The 21,898-nt window shown below is 41.7% G+C and overlaps 1 protein-coding gene across 1 annotated transcript; it reads left to right on the top strand.

Annotated features, from left to right (window-relative positions):
* The first annotated feature begins 4,203 nt into the window (after positions 1–4,203).
* On the top strand, positions 4,204–20,412 carry SLC18B1 (solute carrier family 18 member B1). Its single transcript, XM_032185763.1, has 14 exons — positions 4,204–4,259; positions 4,495–4,625; positions 6,373–6,468; positions 8,031–8,104; positions 8,887–9,034; positions 11,278–11,434; positions 13,025–13,161; positions 14,823–14,924; positions 15,618–15,709; positions 16,881–16,976; positions 17,734–17,808; positions 19,187–19,280; positions 19,381–19,427; positions 19,861–20,412. The coding sequence occupies exons 1-14, from the start codon at positions 4,214–4,216 to the stop codon at positions 19,931–19,933; spliced, it is 1,368 nt and encodes a 455-aa protein (XP_032041654.1). The 5' UTR covers positions 4,204–4,213; the 3' UTR covers positions 19,934–20,412.
* Positions 20,413–21,898: the final 1,486 nt, after the last annotated feature.

Genomic DNA, 21,898 nt, shown 5'->3' with positions numbered 1-21,898 from the left:
CTTGAAAGTCCACGCCACTGTACAGTGTGTTAATGTGAACTCAGCATTCATGTGGGCACAGCACACTGTTGGCACTCCACCTGCTCTACCATTCTGTCCAGTTTCCTACAAGGAGTTGTGGTGGTTTTACCCAGCTGGGCAGCTGAGCTCCACCACAAGCACTCTCTCATTCCCCCTCCTCAAAGGGAAAGGGACAGAAAATACGATGGAAAAGGACTCGATGGTAGAGATAAGGACAGGAAGATCACTCAACAATTATCATCACAGGAAAATAGACTCAGCACAGGGAGATTACTATAATTTATTACCTGTTACTAACAAGTTACAGCAGTAACTAAAAAGAACAATCAACCAGTACCTTCCTCCTATCCACCCTCTTCCACCTCCTCCTCCCAAGCAGCACAGGTCCCCCACGGGCTGCAGCTCCGGCCCAGGGCCTGCTCCTGCGGGGGCTCTCCATGGGCCGCAGCCTCCTCCAGGCCACATCCACCTGCTCCACCGGGGGCTCCTCCACCCATGGGGGGGCTGCAGCGTGGAGATCTGCTCCATGTGGGACCCATGGGCTGCAGGGGGACAGCCTGCTCCACCAGGGACCTCTCGGGAACTGCTGCTGCCTGCCTGGAGCACCTCCTGCTCTCCTGCTGCACTGACTGGGGGGCTGCAGAGCTGGTTCTTGCTCCTCACTCATAGCTGTTGCATAACTGCAGTTTTTTGTTTGTTTGTTTTGCCTTTCTTAAATCTGCTCTCACAGAGGCACAAACAAAATTGCCTATTGGCTCTGCTCTGGCAAGTGGTGGGTCCCTTTGGAGCCATCTGGAACTGGCCCTTATCTAACACGGGGCTGCTGCTGGATTCTTCTCAGAGAGGCCTCCCCTGCAGCCCCCCACCACCAAAACCTTGCCACGCAAAATGACTTCAGGAGGAGCGTAAGAGTATGTACAAGGTGCTGTCACGTGATGTTCAAGAATTTGGGTTCTCACCAGCTAGCTGCTCAGGGCAACCCATTCCGACTCACTATCTCACTGCTTGTATTTTAAAATTCTTCTCTTATAGCTGCTACCCTCCGTGTTTCCCATTCAATTCCTTGACACCTCTGGCTGTCCCCCTTTCCACAGCAGCAGCCGCCTTCTTTTTACCCTGTATGATCAAAATGGCAACTGAACCTGGAGGGGCTTTTTCAAAGGAGTGGTACTGCAGCGAGTATATAATTATTCACTGTGTCTCAGCTGTCCTCTTCCTGCTGCTTTTTCTTTGTCTGTTTCTCTCCTGGTCTCTTGCTTTGGTAGCCTCTAATCTCACCTTGTGCTCACCCTGGAAACCACAACCCATCTTTTCTTCAGAATGCCAGACTCTCATGATAGCTTAACTTAACTGCCAAGAACTGAGTAATGAGGGGCTCAGACAGTGCACAGGACAGTGAGGCAGCCAGGCACTCAAAGGGTCAGCTTTTGAAAACTCCCAAGAAAGGTCCACAACACCACCAGACTCTGAACAATCAGCTCTGAATTTCAACAATCTTTGCCAAACTTACTTCCTTATTAAGTCTGTTTCTAGAAATGCAAAGCACAGGCAGCACTATAATAAATTTCTAGTGTCACAAGACAAAATTATCTCATTCCAAAACATAATTTCTCAGTCTTGCGGAACATCAAGCTGGAAGCCTTCCTGTAAATAACATTAGCACATATTCTACCCTCTTCTTCCTAAATTATCTTATTTCCTGGTCACATGGTCCAGAAAAACATTCTGCATCATAGATAGATGCCCTCAACTTGTAGAGGGCAAGTTACTTTTACTCATTTCTCACCCTATCTCCAGCTGAAGTCTTGCTCCCCAGCCCAGATGGGTGAGATGAGTATTTCCAAGCACCTCCAGGTAATAAATAGTTCAGAACAGCCAACCAAGCGCCACTACTCTAAAGTACAAAAGATGCATATAGCAAGTTTTAAGTGCCTGTAGAAAGTATGGTGAGACAATTCTAGGGGTTCAGAAAGAGGACAAGCTATGGCATTTCAACTCCAATGGAAGAAAATTCTGTGGTATCGTGACAACTGAATAAGAAAAAGTTTGCTGGTTTTTTTTGTTGCCTTCCACAGATTCTGTGCTGGACTCTCAAAGGATGGGGCTATCACATGGTTACCTTACATCAATTGTAAACTTTCCAACTACCTACATGCGCCACTATGACTTCAGGAAAAAAATACAAATATGATGCAAATAAGCACTAAGTGATTTCTGGATTGTAAGGTCAAAGTGTGTCTAAGATATCTGCAAATATAGTGTAAAATAATATAAGATACATATTCCCAAATGTGCTAAGCATTTCAGAATATCCTGGATTTCCACATGGAAAAGTGTTCTTAAAGCAATTTTCTTAGTATGTTTTTATCTTGCAGAATTGGCAATGGAGGTAGACTCTATTTGTAGTATTGCTCCAAGGCTTGAATTCTACATATGATTTGAATCTGAAATATATTTTTAAAGTTGCTGCAGACATGACATAAACAAGGCTTGTGTGCTTTTAAAAAATAAGTCTTCTTGTAAGACTTGACAGGCTTTTGTGACAGACTGGTAACAACTATCTGTTCAAAGGCTAATAAATATTCATATCTGGTTTTGTAGTTTCCTTTTTTTAAAATACAGAATTAACAAGCTTTCTGCCAACCATTTTCTTCTCACAACAATGAAAACTGTATGCATGCACTGAGAGTTCATAGCCCCGTTTCATTATGTGAGCCATAGCTCGTGCTGATCACAGTACATCACTGCTACATCCCATACTATGTCCTTCTGTTGCACACATGGACTTTGTGGAAATCTGATTCCACAGGCTTTACTGGATTATTCGTTACTTGCATGTAATTATTAATGAGAGGAAGACAAGGTCTGGAAAGTAATTATACTGCTGAATGTGCATCTGCACTGAAAAGAGCAAGTAGTTGGAATGAAAACTATTTCACCGCCTGAACATGGTTGTTTAGCCAAAAAATGAAAAGTTTTTCTGCACAGTTTTAATTTCTCTTTAGAAGTTTCTTTTATTATCTCTATTTATGCATCATGCTTTGCATACATGAATACTTTCTTATTATCCTTTTGTTGAAATCAGGATCAACGTCAAGTGTTCTTCCTTTTTGGGGAGGGTAAGGCTGCTCAAGGGGCAGCATCTGTGAAAATTTTTTATTTTTATGGCTTTTTATGGAGGCAGACAGGACAAAATCAAGGTAGTTCTCAGGGATTTTTTTTAACTTCACAGCTGTAATATATGCCACAAAATATATAATCAAAATATGGCTCAGCAAAGGAACTCATGACTGTCATTCTTTGGGACTGATAAATAGTTTTTCCTAACCTTGTGATAAGAAAGCAATTGTTTTCTTCCTGTTGCTGTGTGTGGGATTCTGAAGTTACATAAATGGAAATATTTGCCCTGAAATACCCCATTACGCGTCTTAATATTATAACTGGTGACTAGATGGAGTTCTGATGACATACTTAAAATAGTGCTTTTAAGAGTAATTACCGATTTTTCTCCTGAAGCAATACATTTTCTGCCTTTTATTATGGTTTGATAATAACAGCTCACTCTTGATATCCTTCCTCATTTCCCCCCTCTCCCCCTTTCTAATAGGGACTTGTGTCGTTTGTGTTGCTTCTTCCTCAGCTCCAGCCTGAATTTACTCCTGGCCAGCTGACAGGCACTAAATGTTGTGCCAATATTGCTGTTCAGCTCTTCTGCTACTCTTATACTGTTCCCATACCCTGCTATAGGCTGTGCGGGTGATTAGCCACCTTGCTTGCCCCACCGCTCCCAAGCAGCAATGCCGATTGCCCTTTGTCATGGATTCATGCTCGTGCTTACAAGGCGAATTAGCAGCCCTCCAGTAGCTGCCAGTCACACCTGAAGAGTCTTCGAGAGCAAAGCTGGGCCACAGCGGTTGGGTTTTCAGGAACTGCAACCAGCTCAGCCAGCTGTAGCGAAGCGGAGTCCCTGGAGCCCATCCACCCTTCATCCCGGTGCCGCTTACAGCACCGAGACCCGCAGGCACGGCGGGGCGCTTACAGCAGGGCAGGGCGGGCAGGAGGCGCCCCGCGGCCGGAGCATGCTCAGTGGCGGCGGCCGCCGGGGCCGCGGCTCTGTCCCGGCCTCGCCTTGCCCGAGCGGCGGCGCCCGGCCGGTGGCCGCTGCCTGCCGGGGAGGCGGCGGGGGCTCGCCATGGGCAGCCGGGGCTCGGACGGCGCGGGGCCGCCGCGGCCGCCAGGTGGGGGCGAGGGGCGCTGCGGGGGGGGGGGTGCGGGACGGGACGGGACGGGACGGGACGGGACCGGGCAGCCCGAGCGGGGCTGCTGTGTGCCCTGCCGGCAGGTGCTGCCCCTGCGCCTGCCTTCGCGAGGGGTCGGAATGGGGGTTGCGAGCAGGATTGTCAGCCCTGCTTTGCAAACTGTGCTGTCCTCTCGGCTCTTACAACGCATCCGCATGCCATTTCGCGTTTTAAGAAGACAGCACGCTTGGCGAGGAGTCGAGGAGGCTCACCAGAGAGCAGCTATTCACCATGGTTGCAACAGCTTCCATAAACTTCAGCTCGATGATCTGCTATTCAATCCTGGGACCTTTTTTCCCTGCGGAGGTAAACAATGTAGCCTGCTATTCTTTAGATTTTTATTTATTTATTTATTTATTTTTTTGCATGCTGAAACTTCTTTTAAAGGGATCGTGGCCACCACGGGACCTTTATAGCTGTGGACAAGCAGAGTTTTACTCTTCAGTTACGGGAATTCGCGGTGGCAGCTTGATGCTGTCCAGAATAGCTCAGAGCGCGTGTAACAGCGACCTGGATCCTGGCCATGGACTAATTTCATCGTCCCCATGACCGTAAAGGAGACAGCAGAGTAACGATACGAGAGGGTGTATTTGCTTGGTTTCATGTGTGCTCTGTCTTTCTGATAGGGCTTCTGCTCAGCAGCCATTTCCTGCAGTCACCTCTGTGAGGGTAGCTTCTCTGCCCTCTCAGCTCTGAGAGTCAGGTCTGCTAGTTGACATCTAGCTCTTAGTACGGTAAATCACAAATCACTGTGGGTTATACAGACAGGATAGATTAGAGATAGAAATGAAATATATTTTTTTTTTGCCCAGTGTTGCATAACAGTTTGGTGGTAGAGTTGAGATTAAAACTTGAGCTGTGTCCTGACTTGCATTTCGGTACCTTAATCGCTCAAGGACTTTTAATTCATATCACCCACCCTCGTTGTTAACTCATGCTTGGCCATCATTCGCTGTGTTAAACTTACTGACCTGGTAGCTGCAGGAAAAAATACAGTCGCTGTTCATGTTGAGTGAATGCAATGCTTAAATATGGGATGAAAAAAACTGCCATTATGCGTTTGCAACAGAAGTTCATTTTTCTCATGGTCAAGTTGTTCCCTGTTATTAACAAAAATGTTAACGTTATTTTTACTGTAAATATTCCAATGTACTGCGTGTACCTAAGTGTGCTGTACCAGCTGTCTAAGTCAAAAACTTGCCTGGCACTTTTTATCACAGATTATCACTACTAGGAAGGGACCCACAACGATCATTGAGTCCAACTCATGGCTGCACACAAGACCCTACAGAAATCAGACCTTATTGTCTGAGAGCGTTTTCCAAGTGCTTTTTGAACTCCGGCAGGCTCAGTGCCATGACCACTGCCCTGGGGAGCCTGTCCCAGTGCCTGACCACCCTCTGGGTGCAGACCTTTCCCTAACCCCCAGCCTGACCCTCCCCTGTCCCAGCTCTGTGCCGTTCCCTCGGGTCCTGTCGCTGTCCCCAGAGAGCAGAGCTCAGCGCCTGCTCCTCCGCACCACTCATGAGGGAGCTGCAGGCCGCCATGAGGCCTCCCCTCAGCCTGCTCTGCTCAGGGCTGAACAAACCAAGGGACCTCAGCTGCTCCTCATACATCTTGCCCTCCAGACCCTTTCGATGAGGACAGCAAAGATGATGAAGGGTAGACACGATACAGTAAAGTTAACAGACTTCTGTGTTCACCGCCTTCCCGTTGTGTGAGGGATCAAATCTTTGTAGGTAGCTCCACTGCACACCAGCTGGAGCGATCAGTATGAAGTCTGTTCACCTGGTCGGTAGTACAGCAAACCACAGAGTGTTTCCATTCATTGCAGAATTAATGTTACTTTTCCTTTGATCACGTATAGCTTAAATAGAAGTGGAAGGTGTCTTTGAATTGTTGCGGTGTTACCCTGTGAGCACCTACTGCCTTTGAGAAAGGAAATTGGTTTGTAACTGCACTGATAGAGATAAAAAGAATGTGCGCAAAGCATGAATGTTATTCACCTGAGGAATTTGTCTCCATCTTTACTGGTTGTGATCTTTTTTTGCAGGCAGAAAAAAAAGGTGCCAGTAACACGATTGTTGGCCTGATTTTTGGATGTTTTGCTTTGGTCAATTTCTCGACTTCTTTAATCTTGGGAAATTATGTAAGTATAATTGCAGCTGTGACTTATTTCTGTGATGACACAGGTTGCTACATGAAGATAGTTCTCTAAGGGTGAGAAAAGAGGTGTCTATTCAGTAGTACTCTTGGAAGGTTGTCTGCAGTAATTGGAGTCTGGCCAGTCAGTCTGAATTTGACCTAGATCTTGTCAGCACAATTTCAAAATTGCTCTTCTACAGTTTTTGAAGGCAACATAGGATGGCTGACATGCAACTTTTTTTTTCTCTGGTTAACTGTTTTGTTTGCTTCAGAATAATCTGCTCATCAGTTCTCCTTTAATTTACCTCTCTTACCCCCAGCCCACATTTTACTTATTGCACATATTTATATACTTTGTTTGATTTGACTGTGTTCTTAAGGTTTTCTTTTTCCTTTAGTCTGCTGCACCCTTCTTCTTTTCTGGTGTGTTGCCTTTTTCTTAACGTTTCCTCCTATTATGACTGCTGCTTAACTCATTTTCACCTTCCACTTCATCCAATCACAACCTGAGATAGACATCTCCATTTTTTTCAGCTTCAATTTTCATGCAGATTCAGGATTTTTTTCTGTCTGGAGCGATTATAGATAAATTATATAAGAACTTCTTTGGCTGGGCAGTCTCCTTTCACCCCATGGTGAAAGGTTTGTTCCTGATGATGAGGTGGCTCATCAAGGTGCCACACAAGTGCCATTGGTAAGTCCATTGTGGGTGCTTATGATGGCATTCAGCTACGGCACAACCTCACTGAATACTTCACAAGAGAGAGAGCGAGTGAGATCTGTCCTCACTTGAAGGCAGGTGAAGTGAACAAGTCTTTATCAACAGAGGTGGACAGTCCAGCAGGCAGAAAACTTAAGTGTTTCAGTGAAACTTGGCAGAATTCAGGTTTCAGTAATAATGTCTGAAACACAGGGGACTCTGTCCAGGCCTGAACACGAAAAAAACATCTGAAATACCTGCTTTCCTTAGGGGATGTTACAGCATGGAATTAGAACCTCAGGTGTACTTTGTTACTGGATTAAGTTAGTTTTATGGCATGCCTCTCATCATCTTTCGCTCTCTAGTGATGGAGTCTGAAGTGGAGGAAGATGGGGCTGTTTTTCTGGCAATAAATGGGGAGGCCTGAATTTACCATGTCCCCTATTCCAAAACTTCCTGCCTCAATAAATTTGCTTTAAAATTGGCTTCCATTGGCTTGAGCCATATACGTGACAGGTATTGCTGACTTGGCACTGCTGACAGTACTGGAGGGGGAATGTATTACTTCTTCCTTGTAATGAGGAATGCTGCTGCAATCCACTGCCCTGAAGAAGCTGCAGCATGCAGCTGTGAAATAGTTAACTGCACCATTGTCTTACCATTCTGAAAACTGGGTTAAGTCACTTAACCAGTTAGAATATTTTTAGGTTCAGTGTTGCGCGAAGGCACACAGCCGGGAGAATTGTCTCCAGATCTTTTAGTTAGGCTATAAAATGCCAAAAATGTTTTGACTTCTTAACAATAGCTTTGAGGAATATTTGAAATAGGCTTGAAATAATAATGTGGAAATGATATTTAATTTACAGCTTACGCAGATTGGTGCAAAATTCATGTTTGTAGCAGGGATGTTTGTTTCAGGATGTGTGACAATTCTGTTTGGGTGAGTAAAAATATATATATTTTTTTACATTTGTCTTCTAATTACCTTAATTCATATGAAAATATGTTTTCAAAACACAACAGGAAATACTTGAGCATCATTTAGGTTTTGCTTAGGTCACTTAGCTTTTGGCATCTTTACTTTTTATCTCTGCTTTGTATAGTGCAGTGAACTCTTCTCCATTTCAGTAGGTTTAAAGGCTTGTGTAGTACTTTGAAAGCCAAGGGGAAAGTTTCTCTATATAAAAATAACTTCCACAGTTAATGAACTGTAAGAAATCTGTCAAAGTCCAGCAGTAAAGGAACTACTTAGTGTTTTAATTGTTGCTTTCTTAATAAAGCAGCACTGAACACAGATGACAAGATTCACCTGTCAGCCAGTGAGGCTAAGCCACTCATTTTAGCAAAATAAAAACTTTATTAAAAACTAAATAAGCTCTTATTAGGTAGCTGTAATTCAATACATCAGACTCCTTGCATAGTTGCTTGGAAAAGCGATGAAATACAACAGAAGGTGGTACTGATCTTTTTCTTGGTTTGGGAGGGCACTACCCTTTTTCATTCCCTTTTCCAACACCAAAGACGGGGTAAAGGAGAAGGCTGTCTGAAATGGTTTGATAGTTTGAATGACTTTAGTAATATGATTTAAAATGATGTAGCAATAGGCAGTATTGGGTGTCTTGTAACTGTGCTCTTTAGTAAGAAGTTACGTTTCAGATCCTTTAGTGGATGACTTCCTGCATCTGGAGAGGTCTGTATTAACTTTTTTTTTTTTCTTCACAGAATACTGGACAAGGTGCCAAATGGTCCATTGTTCATTGGTTTTTGCTTTTTGGTAAGAGCGATGGATGCAGTAGGTTTTGCAGCAGCAATGACAGCATCATTTTCAATCCTTGCAAAGGCATTTCCTAATAATATAGCTACTGTCATGGTAAGTTCCAAAAGTGGTGTTACAGCTGAGTTCCCACAATACAGTGAATTTGCTATAGGCAGCCTAAAACCAGGAGGATAAAATATGCTGTTTCCTATGCAAGCGTATTCGAAGTTGTCACGTAGTTTTTCTTCATAATCCAGAATTATAATCCTAAAACAAGTTTAGACCTTAGCATAACTTCAGCTGAATATAAATAATCAAAGCAGTGCATGCTGCATATGTTTTGAAGACGGCTGGCTGAATCAATGGTAGTAGTTATTGGTTGAAACCAGGCTATTAAAACACTACCTAGCTACATAGGTTATCTATCTAATACCCAGACTTCAAAATAAATATAATTCACGCAAATGGTAGCACAGTAAAAATGATACATAAGTGAAAAGTGTGTTGTAACGAAGGTCTCCTTAGGAATACAATTAGAAATGTGACACAGCTGGTGGCCTGGTAGCTACCTTGATTCAAGACAAAATCAAGACAGAGTAATACCAAAAGACTTTAAATTGATAGTCCACACTTTAAACTGATAGTCCATTTGCCGTATTATATACCATGAAGTGTTGTTCTACATGAGAGTAAAACCTCTTCAGATTCATTTGTGTAGAATTACTTTTCTTGAAGGGACATGTTGGAGAGTTCTAGGTATTGTGAGCTGTGTTTGTAGTGATTGCAGAGGCAGGAGTCAGAAGGAGAAGCTGATGAGTTGCAGCAAGTTACATCCTATGGTAAAATCGTGAAGTCTGAAGGAATAGATGAGGGATTTTATCCTCACTTCCCACTGCTCTTCATGATAGTGCTGAAAAGTGAAGAGCACTTCTCCACACCTTACCATTTTGGTATTGTTTTTCAGCCCACCTTTTATCTATCCGTACCCTAAAGAACATGTTGGGGAGTTACTAAATGCAGCCACATCAGCCGTGTTGAAGTGGGAAATTCAGCAACTGTCAACGTCCTCCCTCTATGGGAGGGATACGTACACTGGAGAACACAAACAGGATCACTTTATTAGAATATCAGGCGTACCTTGTCCTCCCCTTACCTGTAATAATGCAGTGCCACAGCACCTCCTCCACTCGCATTAATTCATTAACTCAGAAGGACTTAGATGGTGCGTAGCCAGATTTGAACTGAAGTCTCACTGATCATAAATATTTTAGTTCTAGAACAACACAAGTAAAAGCATTATTTGGATGAAATTATGTTAACTTATGGGTACTCCATGTGTTGAAGCTTACCAAAATTTCTCAGATCTGTCCGGAAATGTTGAGGACTAGCTAGTTAACTGCTGTTACTACTTATTTCCTTTCCTGCTAGGAAAGGAATAGGCTGGGACCCTAGGCTAAAGGACTTGGCTGTTACTGACTGCACCCTCTGTAGGGGCGTTTGTCCCCTCTGATTTGTGTCAGTAAAAGTAGATATTCAACATTCACGTGTAGATTAATCCCTATGCTATCTTTGTGAGTCCTGTAAGTTACCAAAACTTTACCTGTGAGCAGCTATTACCACCAGGTGTTACTTGTTAAAAGGGGGCAGTCCAAGCACTGATTAATCCCGTGTTGAGGCAGGTGGTGGTAACTGATGTTGTAACACAAAATTTAAATGTAGTTGCATTATTGTTCTTTTAAAGTCAGTATCTTATAAAAGATAACAGATTACTTTGACTATAACTTAATAATCTGAGTTTTCCCTGCAGCAGTTTCACTGTTATTTCCTGCCCCATAGTCAGCAAATCCAGCCAGTCAGTTGTGGAGAGAAACCTTTAACTTGATGCATTCATCTCATGAAATAATGACTCATCCGTGTAGGCTCATTCAAGATCTACTCCACCACAAAGGCTGTGGGATCATCTCTACTTTCCCACGTGCTGAGTGGGAGAGATGATGACTTCAGCCTGGGTTGGCCTACAGATGCCTTCCATCAGTAGAGCGTTTGTTTTACCTCAGGACTTGGACACACAGGTGATAGCTATATGGCCAACCCTGCAGTGGGTTTGGGTACAGGTGGTTCACCTCAGTGAAGCAGAAGAGATAATTGCTGTCCCACAGACAACTTTAAATTCTATTTGCTGTCCCACCTTTTAAAGTCTGCACTGGCTGTTATCTCCTTTAGCAATCAGGTGCCTCTTTCTTTTACTAGCCTGACCATGTTATATTGCTCCTCAAAGAAGTGGTTTGCTTTTTATTGTTACATTGGAATTTCTCAGCATACTGACTTCTTTTTCTGTTTTCTTTTTCATCCTTTAGGGTAGCCTTGAAATTTTTACAGGGCTTGGACTAGTGCTTGGCCCACCTTTAGGTGGCTTTTTATATCAATCCTTTGGTTACGAGGTCCCTTTCATTACGCTGGGATGTGTGGTGTTGGTCTTAGTACCTGTGAACATGTGCATGCTACCAAAATACGGTAAGCACCCTTCTTCCTGCCTCTTTTGTTTACCTTCTTCTCTTGACTACATGTAGTCTATATATACATGTGCATATATATATATATGTATATATATATAACACTCCTTCAGAAAATTGTCAGCTTCTGGAGTCTTATCCAGCTCAAAGGGTTAAATTAACTTGTGATCCTGATCAGGCCCATGTTTTAATGCTAAATAATGCATGCAGTTGGCCTGGAATTAATCCAACATGTCATGTCTGTCTCTAAGATGGACAAACACTAAGAACTCTGGAAGTGAGCTGAGAGAGATTTTTGGTTTGTTGTATCTTCTCAGCTTCAGGGCCTGTGAAGCATCGGTTGTATCTTCTTAGTATCATCTGGTTGTTGTAGCTATTTGAAGATTGAGATTGGTTTTGCCTAGAACAAAAGAGTTTGACATGTTTGAGGGGTTAATAGTGTTTACGGGGAAACAATTGCAGGGAGAACAAAAGGGGGTTATTTGCACTGAATGATGCCTGATCAAATTAATGTGAAAGAATGTTAAAATTGATAAGTGAGGTGTTTAACTGAAGTGCTGGATGTCATACACATTTCATTAGATTTTATGTGATCTTGTTTGGACAAAATGTTAACTTAAAGGTAAGTCTTCGCAGAGGATGGCAATTGAAAGGTTCCAATTCTGTTAGTCTTCTCTAGGAGAAACTTTAAAATACGTGTTTTTTTCCTTTTTTTTTTTTTTTTTTTCATATAAAAGTCTTGGAGATTAACTTCATATATACCATCATTGACAGAAAATTTATGATGGTTAGCCAGATGATGCTAATGCTTTCTTTTTTTTCTAAGTGCTGAAATTATGCAGAATAATGATATTATTGGCCAGTTTGAAGCTGCATTAATAAATGTTAGCTCTGAGCTAGTAGATGCTAGTAAATGAACTTCAGTTTTATACATAATACTCTGAGATTACATTTGACTATTAAAGCACCAACAGCAGCAAGAAGAGAGCCTGATTTAGAAATGACATCTAATAGATCTGAAAGAAGCTTCCTGTCTGGAATACAGATGGAACATGTAGGAGACCTGAATGAGTAGTTGCTTAAAGAATGAGATTTGAATAAGTAGTTGCTTAAAAATTCAAACAGATCTCAACGTATAAATAACAATAGTTTTATTTTCAGGGTATGTTTCTCTTGTTGAATATGAATATTTCATCTATGAGGGATGTACTAAGAGATTTTATTCCCCCCCCCCCCCTTTTGTTTGTTTTAAAATGAAATGCGTCTATGAGATTTTCCTTTTAAAAGAGCTAGCAGAGAAATAACTGCATTTTCACATACCTAGGAATAGTAAGTGCTTTTGTTCTAGTTGAGTGGGAATACATGCAATAGTTGGAATCTAAGTTGTGTATTTCTCTTTTATTCACTTATCAAATTTGGTTTTTAGAATATAAAATAAGCATAATAGTCTAATACTGACTTTCTTTTGTTTGTTAAATTGCAAGCTTAATAGGACTAGAAAAGAGGAAATGCTGATTTTATTTATTTCATTTGAAGCTTATGCCGCTGAAAAGAATGTGACTTTTTTTCCCCTCCTTTTCTCCTGAAACAGATTCAACCCCTAGCAAGGAGTCCTTTTGGAAGCTCATTCTTCTGCCAAAAGTCTTACTTCTGTGTCTTACTATATTTTCTCTAAGTGCATGCTTGGGCTTTTTGGATCCCACAATGTCTCTGTTTATTCTAAAAAAGGTAAGTCTTGCTAACATGCAAGAAAGTCCTGACTTGCAGTGAATAAGTGGTAAAAACTATAGCTTAGTATCCCAAACAACATTGTCTTATCTAACTGAATTGGTTTAATTAGCTATTAATTTGATTTTCAAATGATTTGATTTCCACAGTGCTGATAAATCAGTTTCCATTTATGCCATTTGTTGCCACAGGGTCTCAGTAACTTTGAGTACATTTGGGGGCTTTAAAATACTTGCTTTTTCCTTTTTAATTGGCTTTCAACTGCAGAGGCCATTCTCTGAATGGGCAATTTTTATAAACTAGGGACTTTTTTGTCCTTTCTGAAAGCAACTTCTGTAAAGTTGCAACAGTCATTGGCAGTGTTGTGTCTCTTGATGGGTACCTAGGTTTTGGGGAGCATGGCATCACAGCCTGGCCTTCTCACAACAACGTCAAAGTGAAATTGGTTGCAACTATGTACCCTGCTAGCTGGGTTCTTCAGCACTCATTACAGAGACAAGTTTTTTATTTGCTTTTAATTAATTTCAATATTTGTATTTATTTATATATAATTCTATTTATCTTCCTAATACTGTTTAAGGTAATGAATTTCAAGTAAACGGTTTATGATTCTCTTCCTGCCTGAAATTAAGCAATGCTTTTTGAGTGGTTTACTTATTAATTGTTTTTCTAGGGAATACCATTTCACAGTTTGTAGTACTGCTGCTATGTTTCCCGGGTCTAGTTCAGCACTAAGAGCACCCATCCAGGATGGGGAGGAGGCTTGGTGCTAACCTCTTGCACCCAGAGAGACGTGAATGTATGTCTTCTGACACCCAGGCAGGATCTGTAATTATCCCACTGTAGAACACTGTGCGCTGGCATGGCTCGTTTGCTTTCTCTCTCCTCTGTGCTAGCAGATACTTGCTGTGAAATGACTGCAGCCTTCTTGGCAAGTGCTCTAACCACAAAATTAGAGTCGTTATTGTGTTCTTGCATATAGCAAGGAAATAGTGAATATTTATGTAGTCTGTGCCACATGAAACACCCTGGAATACCTTGTAACTGGTAGTTAAAACCCTAATTTGAGAGTCTAGCATGCATTTTATTCGTTATGCATTTTTTTTCAATATAGAGATGTTGCTGCATTAGGAAAATGGAGGCCTCGGGGTATTTGCTAAAAGCCTCTTAATCTCATAAAAATCCTTCTTTGGTTGAAAAGCCATAGTTGTGTTTTGCAGCACTGCTTTCTTCTAAGGTGCCCTGATTAGCAGTGGATGACTGCAGTGTTTATGCTTTTCTAAATGAAAATAAAACTGAAGATTGGAGAGGTAAAGACTAAATCCACCTAAACTTCAGTGCGTCAAGTGTCTCCTTCAAATTTGGCAGCTATCAGTGTTAGAACCCAGTTGCCCTGGTGTAGGGACGTAGCATGGTGTTTGTGCCTTGGTCAGGCCTTATCTGAGTTCAGTCACGTGAGGCTTTGCTGCTCCATGTACAGAAATGGAAGAAAACTGGATCTCCGCTGATGACTTCAAATACTTGCCAAACTGTGCGTGGCATCAATTAATACATAAAATCATGCACAGATGGCAGTTATGTGAACTATAATTCTTTGATTGCCCTTTAATGAATGTAACATACATGGCTTGTGTGTTGTTGTGTTTTTTTCCTTCTCGTAGTTCAAACTTCCAGCTGGTTATGTGGGCTTGGTATTCCTAGGTCTGGCACTCTCGTACTCCCTGTCTTCTCCCCTCCTCGGCTTCATAAGTGACAAACTGCCAGTGAGTACTATCCTGTGTAGTGGTAGTAGTGCACTCAGTACGTTTAGTTGGAACTGGAGGGCTTCCCATATGGAAGCAATGGACGTTGGCCTGCTGCTGTAAGGGATTTGTGTTTCAGGACCTTGCATGTCTGCTAAATACTGCCAACTTAAAGGTCATGTTTCCAGCCAGTGTGGAACAGATAACGGGAAAGCATTTTGCAGTTGCTCATGCTGTTGTCCACACCTAATTTTATCTTCTCCTGAGAAGAGGAGCAAGATCTAAAAGTGTCTGGGTGACAGCCACTGCTAATTATCAAGGAAAACCAGACTTGGAAGGTGTGCATGAACGGTGGTGCCAATTCTCTTGACTTTTTTGCCACCACCTGTCAGAAACTAATAATGGCCTTTGTATATGAGAATTGCATGCAGTGCTGTATTATATTTCTTATACTAAGGAAGAGTAAGACCTGAAATATTTTGCTGACAGAGCAGCACCATTACTCAGTATTCTGAAATCTCCGTATTAAGCAGTGATTGCATTGGTGGTGAGGAAACATGAATTTGGTAGTTCTTGGTGGTGTTCAGAACTGGTAGAGAAACCGGGGGTAATGGTGGTCTCTAGAGGAGCAATACTTCTTGGATTATTAGGAAAGACAAAATTGTTGCGTTAAATATTCACATTTTTAAATTGCATATCTCTTTTCTTTCACAGCACCTCAGGAAATGGCTGATGGTATCGGGAAGCTTAATAACAGCCCTGTGCTTTTTCATGTTAGGACCTGCTCCTGTGCTGCACATAGAAAGGTACAGAAGTGCCTCTTCTTGAACCTGTCTCCGTAGGTGATGTCTTAATGATGGGTGTCATGATTATAATCATATTTGTCTACAAGTCTATAATTTAGTACCTTTGACCATGAAATGGTGTGTGTTTTTTGTTTGTTTATTTTTTGTTTTTGTTTTTTGTTTGTTTTTTACTTCTAATATGAGATAATAACCATAAATCAGTGGAAGCATCTGAAAATTGAGGCGTAGCTAAGGTAGAAATGGCAGCTTCTTGAAATGCATCCTCCTCAGCATTTTGTTATGTTGTTTGCTTATGTTAATGGATGTGGTGGAACAAGTACTGCTTTATATTTTCCTTGCCTCCCCATTCTCTGACACTTACACTGTAGCAAACCAAAATCCTCTTTCTGTCTTACTTCTCAATTTTCTCAATTTCATCAGTAGTTATTAACTGTGGGTTTTGTTTGCGTGGCTATGCAGTGCTGTTGATTTTTCTTCTTTCTTTATAGATTACTGAGCTGTAGTTTTGTTTTCAGCTAGCCAAGTAGAGACTATGTCTGTTTCACCTGAACTCTGCATTGCCATAATCTTTGAATTAATTCACGGCAAAACCCTGCTACCTTTAGAAAAGAACTGATTAGTCCTCCTGTCTTGGGTTATATACTTTGTTAAAGGTGGTGATAGGCTTGCTAATATGCAGTTAGTCAACTCCTTCCTCCTAGACTTCTGCTTTTCAAATAAGCTAGTCTTCCTCTTAGACTTCTGCATTTCAAACCAAGCTGGTGAGAAAAAGAAATCAGTAAATTCTTCAACATTCTTTTCTTTGGGTATATTATATTAGAGTACATAATTTTACCTGCAAAATCCTTTACTTGTGCAACAAACTGAGGCTGGAGCTTGGATGTATGTACTGCTGAATTAAACTTGTCTGTCCACTTCTGTGTATTCCTCTTAAATTGAACTGCCTTTGATAGAGAAACGCTTGAGGATTTTTAAAAGCTTTTGCAAAGTCTTTTTTAAGCATAGAGCTTTATTTTTCAAGCCTTATTGTTCATGTACAATAAAACTCTTTTTGGCTTCAATAAACTTAGTTTTCTGGTCAGTCATGATGAGCTTATATAACAGCCTTCAGTCAGGTGGTGTCCTCATTTGAAAAGAGTCTTCAGCTGTTGTTTAAATGCCTCTTTTGCAGTCAGCTGTGGATGTTTGTCCTAGTGCTGGTTTTGATTGGCTTTTCCCTTGGCATGAGTGCTATCCCAGTATTTCCAGAGATACTGCAGTGTGCATAGTAAGTAACTGTCCGACACATCTTCCACGTTTCTAACAGTAGGAAGCTCAAGCTGTAATTTCAGAGGTGAACGCAAAGTAGGTTTTGGTGTGGCCTTTTCCCACTTTTGAGACCAAGGCAGCGAGTAACAATTAAATGTTTCCTCTACTCTTTTGTCTAAGGTTTTCTGACTGAGCACCCCGATAAGGCACGGTCATTATATTTCAAATAAAATTTTGTAAATGTGTACATCTGTGCTGCAGGCACAATGAATTGACTTTGTGTCATATGGGATGACCTGGGTGTGTTTTCATGTACGTATGATTTATTTAGTAGCCAGCAACTTTCAATGGATTTTTGGGCTGCGTTAACAGCTGCACGTAGAGGAATTGCACTTGCTCAAAATACAAGGTCTATGATTTAGCTTGGGAACAATGACCTAAAAGGATCTTGATTTACTGCTCCTCTAGAAACAAGGTCTTTTCTTCTTAAAAGCCACCTGTCATTGTTTTACACTTGCCATGTGAAATATGGGGACTGAGTGATGGTGTGCTGTTAGCAATCTCCCTCAGAAGACGTAAGAGATGAGAAGTAGCACTGCAGTCCTCCAGAGAAACAGGAAAGAAGAAAGTATTGGGTAAACAGTCATGGTGTACGCTTTTGCTTGTTAACTGTTCATGTTACGCGTATTTAAAAGAAGGGAGAAGCTTTACAGGAGAAGAATATAGTGAGGTGCAGCGATGTATTGCACTACTCTAACTGGGCTGTCTTTCTGCAGTGAGAATGGGTTTGAAGAAGGTCTGAGTCTGTTGGGGCTGGTGTCGGGGCTCTTCAGTGCCATGTGGTCCCTTGGGTAGGTGTACAGTCACCTTTTTATAAACTAGTAGTGTTTGCTTGTTCTCCACTATTGCTATCCGAAAGTGTGCTAATTACAAATAGAAGTCGCTCACCGCAGTCGTCATATTGACCTTCGTTCAAGAGGTTCTTGCTGAACAGGTGCATAGTGGACATGTGAAAACAAAGCTTTTTATCCTAGAAAGGTAATGGCCTCTGACCTTGTCTTCTTTGAAATGCATTGACTTTCTTATCAGAAAGCTTCAGTGATTAAGTGGATGTTAACTTACACTTTTGTATGGTCGTTTTGTTGCCAATGGATTTTTTAATGTGCAATATAGACAGGGGTGGACTCTGATTTATTTATTTTTTCCTCCTGCATTTGTCCTGGTTAGAATTATCTATTCTCTTTCAACCACAGCTGTTATTTGGGGGTCTGTGTTTGCTTAGCTTAGCAGAGGGTGTCTGAGATTCTTACCCAGTGGTTGCCCTAGAAATGAGTGCAAGATGCTACCTTCTGAGTGACTTCTCTGAGTTGTCCCTCAGTGGGAAAAGAGTCCCCCTCTTGGCAGTCACTGTCAGGATGCTTTTTCAATCAGTCCTTCTAGTCCTCTGTGGGTTTCAATGGTATGTATTTGCACCATTTTTGTAAGCCAGCTGAAGCGCTAGATGTCCTTTTTATTTGGTGTAGGGTTCAGTACAGATAAATGCAGCATAGTTTTAGCAAAACACAGTTTTCTGCTTCTACTAAACGTGGTTTTATTATGGCTTGTTTCGAGGAAGTCTCTCTAGCTGTACAAAGTTTTATCCTTTCCTGTAGCAAGTGTTGATATCGCGTAAGATCTTTCATAAAGTAACAACAGCAGCATAACCTTTCATGGCATTGTTACACAGACAGAGGTGCAGGGATGTTACGTAAAGCTCAGCTTTGTAATGACCACAGTAATGAGAACCACATCTGTCGCAGTGTGCCTTCCTACCTGCCTGTACCCATCAGTCTTCTGTCTTGAAGTCTGGAAGGTTTAAATTTTGAGAGACAAGGGTTTAAATTTCTTTTATGGTAGAAACAGTCTGTCTAGACACTTAGTTAGAACATTGTTTTTAATGGAGCCCCTAAGCCATCCTGGATATAGAAAAGAGTGCATTCTGCCCTCTGATATGGATCCTATCTCCAGCTGAGGAGGCAACTGAGAGGGTTTATTGGGGCTGTGGCAAACAAAGAATTAATACTTACTGTGGATTATAGGCAAGTCAGGTCTGTGGCAGACAACTGCTTTCTTGGAAGAGAATCAATGCAGGGAGGCCACAAAGTGCAATAAAACTTGTCCACAGAATATAATCTGTGTGTGTGTGTTTGTTTGTTTGGGATGCCATCACTTCATTTTGATTTGTTGCAGGGCATTTATGGGTCCCACTTTAGGAGGATTTCTAAATGAAAAGCTGGGTTTTGAATGGGCCTCAGCCATCCAAGGAGGATGGGCACTGTTAAGTGTAAGTAATCACAAACGTTTTGCTTTTTATACCTATTGCAATTAAGAACTATTGCATAAGTTTGTTGTTAATGTGATTGTAACTGACTGTTTCCTCAAAGGGTCTTGCAATTGGAATATTCTATATTGCTGAGGCCACAAGACGAAGGTATGCAGAGATATTTTTCTTTATTTTATTTAAAGCAAATCTTTGGAAGTTGTGCTTCCCTTGTTTCTTCACTTTCAAGCTAATAATGAGCAGTAAAAATATTGCTTACATACTTTGTCTTTATGCTTTACTAAATCCTCGCTGACCTGAACCTGGCAATGCCAGTTCTATACAAGCAACAGGACTGTGACATTAAAGAGCAAACCCTACTTATAGTTCCTGCAGGAGGATATCTGTGAGCTGTGTCTGTAGAAATGTGTGTGAAAGCAATAGTATATGTTTCTGTGCAATCGTAGGGAGCCAAATTAAATGATCCAGGTAGCTTTTTCCACATTATATGTGGGTTTTATGTCATAATGTTGGTATTGCATAGAAATATCTAGAGAATATTAAACCTGTTTCTTCCCTACCGTTCTTTTCCTTCTGCAAACAGTTCGAGTTCCAGCCTGCAAAATCCTCCTGTTGATAATGAAGAAAGAACTCATCTGTTGGCTAGTGAAACATAGCCAGAAATTATTTTGGTTCTCCATTTACTGTTGTGGTTTAACTTAGTGTCTGAGATGAGTGGACTTAACAGTGTTTCGTTATTCTGGAGTCATGATACACGACCCCCTAGTGAACAGCCAGTTGTGGTTTACTTGGAGCTGCATCACTGTTTTGAAACACTAAACAATGACTGCCTTTCTTTTGGAGGTCCTCATGTGGATTGGTTGCACTGATGAGTAACCCTCAGCTGTTGGCCTCTTTAATTGTATTCCATATGCAGTGTACCACTGTATGTGAAGAGGTGCATTTTCAAATGTCTGGCTTCTGTGCATTATTCTTGGATAAAGCTACTATTTTGCTACTGTGATTTTTCTATATTTTTTAGAAGAATGGTAATCTTGTAATACTTTAACTGATAACATAAAATGTTGAGACAGCATTTGAAATGGCAAAGCACTTAAGCACAATACTGTTTTCAATAAAGCAACTTTTTTCCTAAGTTTTGTGAATTTTCTTGGAAAGGAACAGTCTTTGTGTACCAGCAGTTGCGTTATATGAGTGTCTGAAAATGGGAAGCAAAGGTAATGAAGAGAAGACATAGCATCTCCACACAGAACTGATTTTCAGTCCTGAAGGAGACAGTGCACTCTGGGTGTGTGTATGTACAAACATGGTCGTATTATATATGAAGACTTAGTTTGGTCTGTGAGAGATCTGTTTTGTTAATAAATGCCATCTGGAATATTTGTACTAAATGAATCTGCAACAGTAAATCTATGAGAAGTTAGGGCTACTATTTTCCAACAGAGGAAAAAAAATATCTGCCCTTCTCTAGATGCTTAGCACAAAAATTTGCTCTGATAGCTGGCTGAACTGTGAAGCATTAGGGTGCAAAGAGCAACCTTCCTCTAGGAACATCCTGGCAGTAGCTCTGTTTCCTTTTGTATCCTTTTTGAGATCCAGAGTGTACTGCTCAGCCTAGTATAAAATGCCAGTCCTGCACGTGCTGATGGTGAGGCAGGTACGAAGGAGCTGAGAGAACCGGTGGAAAATGCCAAGTGCATAAGGTGCAAATCTGTAGAAATGAACTTCATTAGCTCTGCTGTGGAATTACTTGTTTACTTACCTGATCTGTGCTGCTAGAACTTAAGTGGCAGGAATTACCAGAACATAAATATCAACGAAAATAATGAGCTGTCCTGCAACTTGTGAGCTTTGCCAGCAGTCCACTAGAAATTGGTCAGGCTTAACTAACTGCTCTGGCACTACGTTTTCTCTTCCTTCTTTCATGTATACAGTGGAGGTGAAAACCTGAATTGGGATCCTGTTTTCCAGATTTTTTTCTTCAGATCAACTAATTCACAAGCGTGTTCTCCTGCCATGATTGTCTAGGGGTCCAGAAACCATGGTTAAAGGAGAGCAGGGGGGTCTCCTATGGGAGACCGAGCACTCCCACAGCCTGTGCTGTGCCTGTCTCATCAGATGGCAGGTCTCAATACCCAGTTTGCTTTGCTAACAGCTGCACAGTCTGTGAAGCTGTGAATAAGTGCTAGGTGTAGCCAAACAGCACACAGCTAGATCCAAGCAGCCCTGAGCCACTGCAGTGCCCATGCAGCAGCACCGGCCCCAGGACCAGTCCCCAACTGCACCCTACAGTTTGCGTAGCAATGTCTGTGCTGAGATTTCCCGAACTCCTCTGGCTTTCTTCCTCCTGTGACCTGGGCTTGCCTTCAACTTATTAGAGTAATGCCAGGCCTGAACACTCGGTGAATCTGGCTGGCAATGCGTTTGTTCAGCTGCAGCACGGCGGCGACTTCTCTGTCGGTGGTGTAACCATGGGGCAGGATTGGTCAATGCCTGTGGCTCTCCGGCCTTTGATGTTTGAGTCTTTAGGGACACCGTGATTGCATCGCATGGTGTCAGCTTTCTGTCGCTCCGGGGAATTCCCAAGTTTCTGCAAGACTTTCCCTATTAAAGTCCCCTGG

Source organism: Aythya fuligula, chromosome 3 (genome assembly GCF_009819795.1).
Source record: "Aythya fuligula isolate bAytFul2 chromosome 3, bAytFul2.pri, whole genome shotgun sequence".
In the NCBI taxonomy this organism is placed as follows: Eukaryota; Metazoa; Chordata; class Aves; order Anseriformes; family Anatidae; genus Aythya; species Aythya fuligula.
The sequence above is the reverse complement of the archived record's forward strand: the minus strand, read 5'-3'. Positions and strand labels throughout refer to the sequence as shown.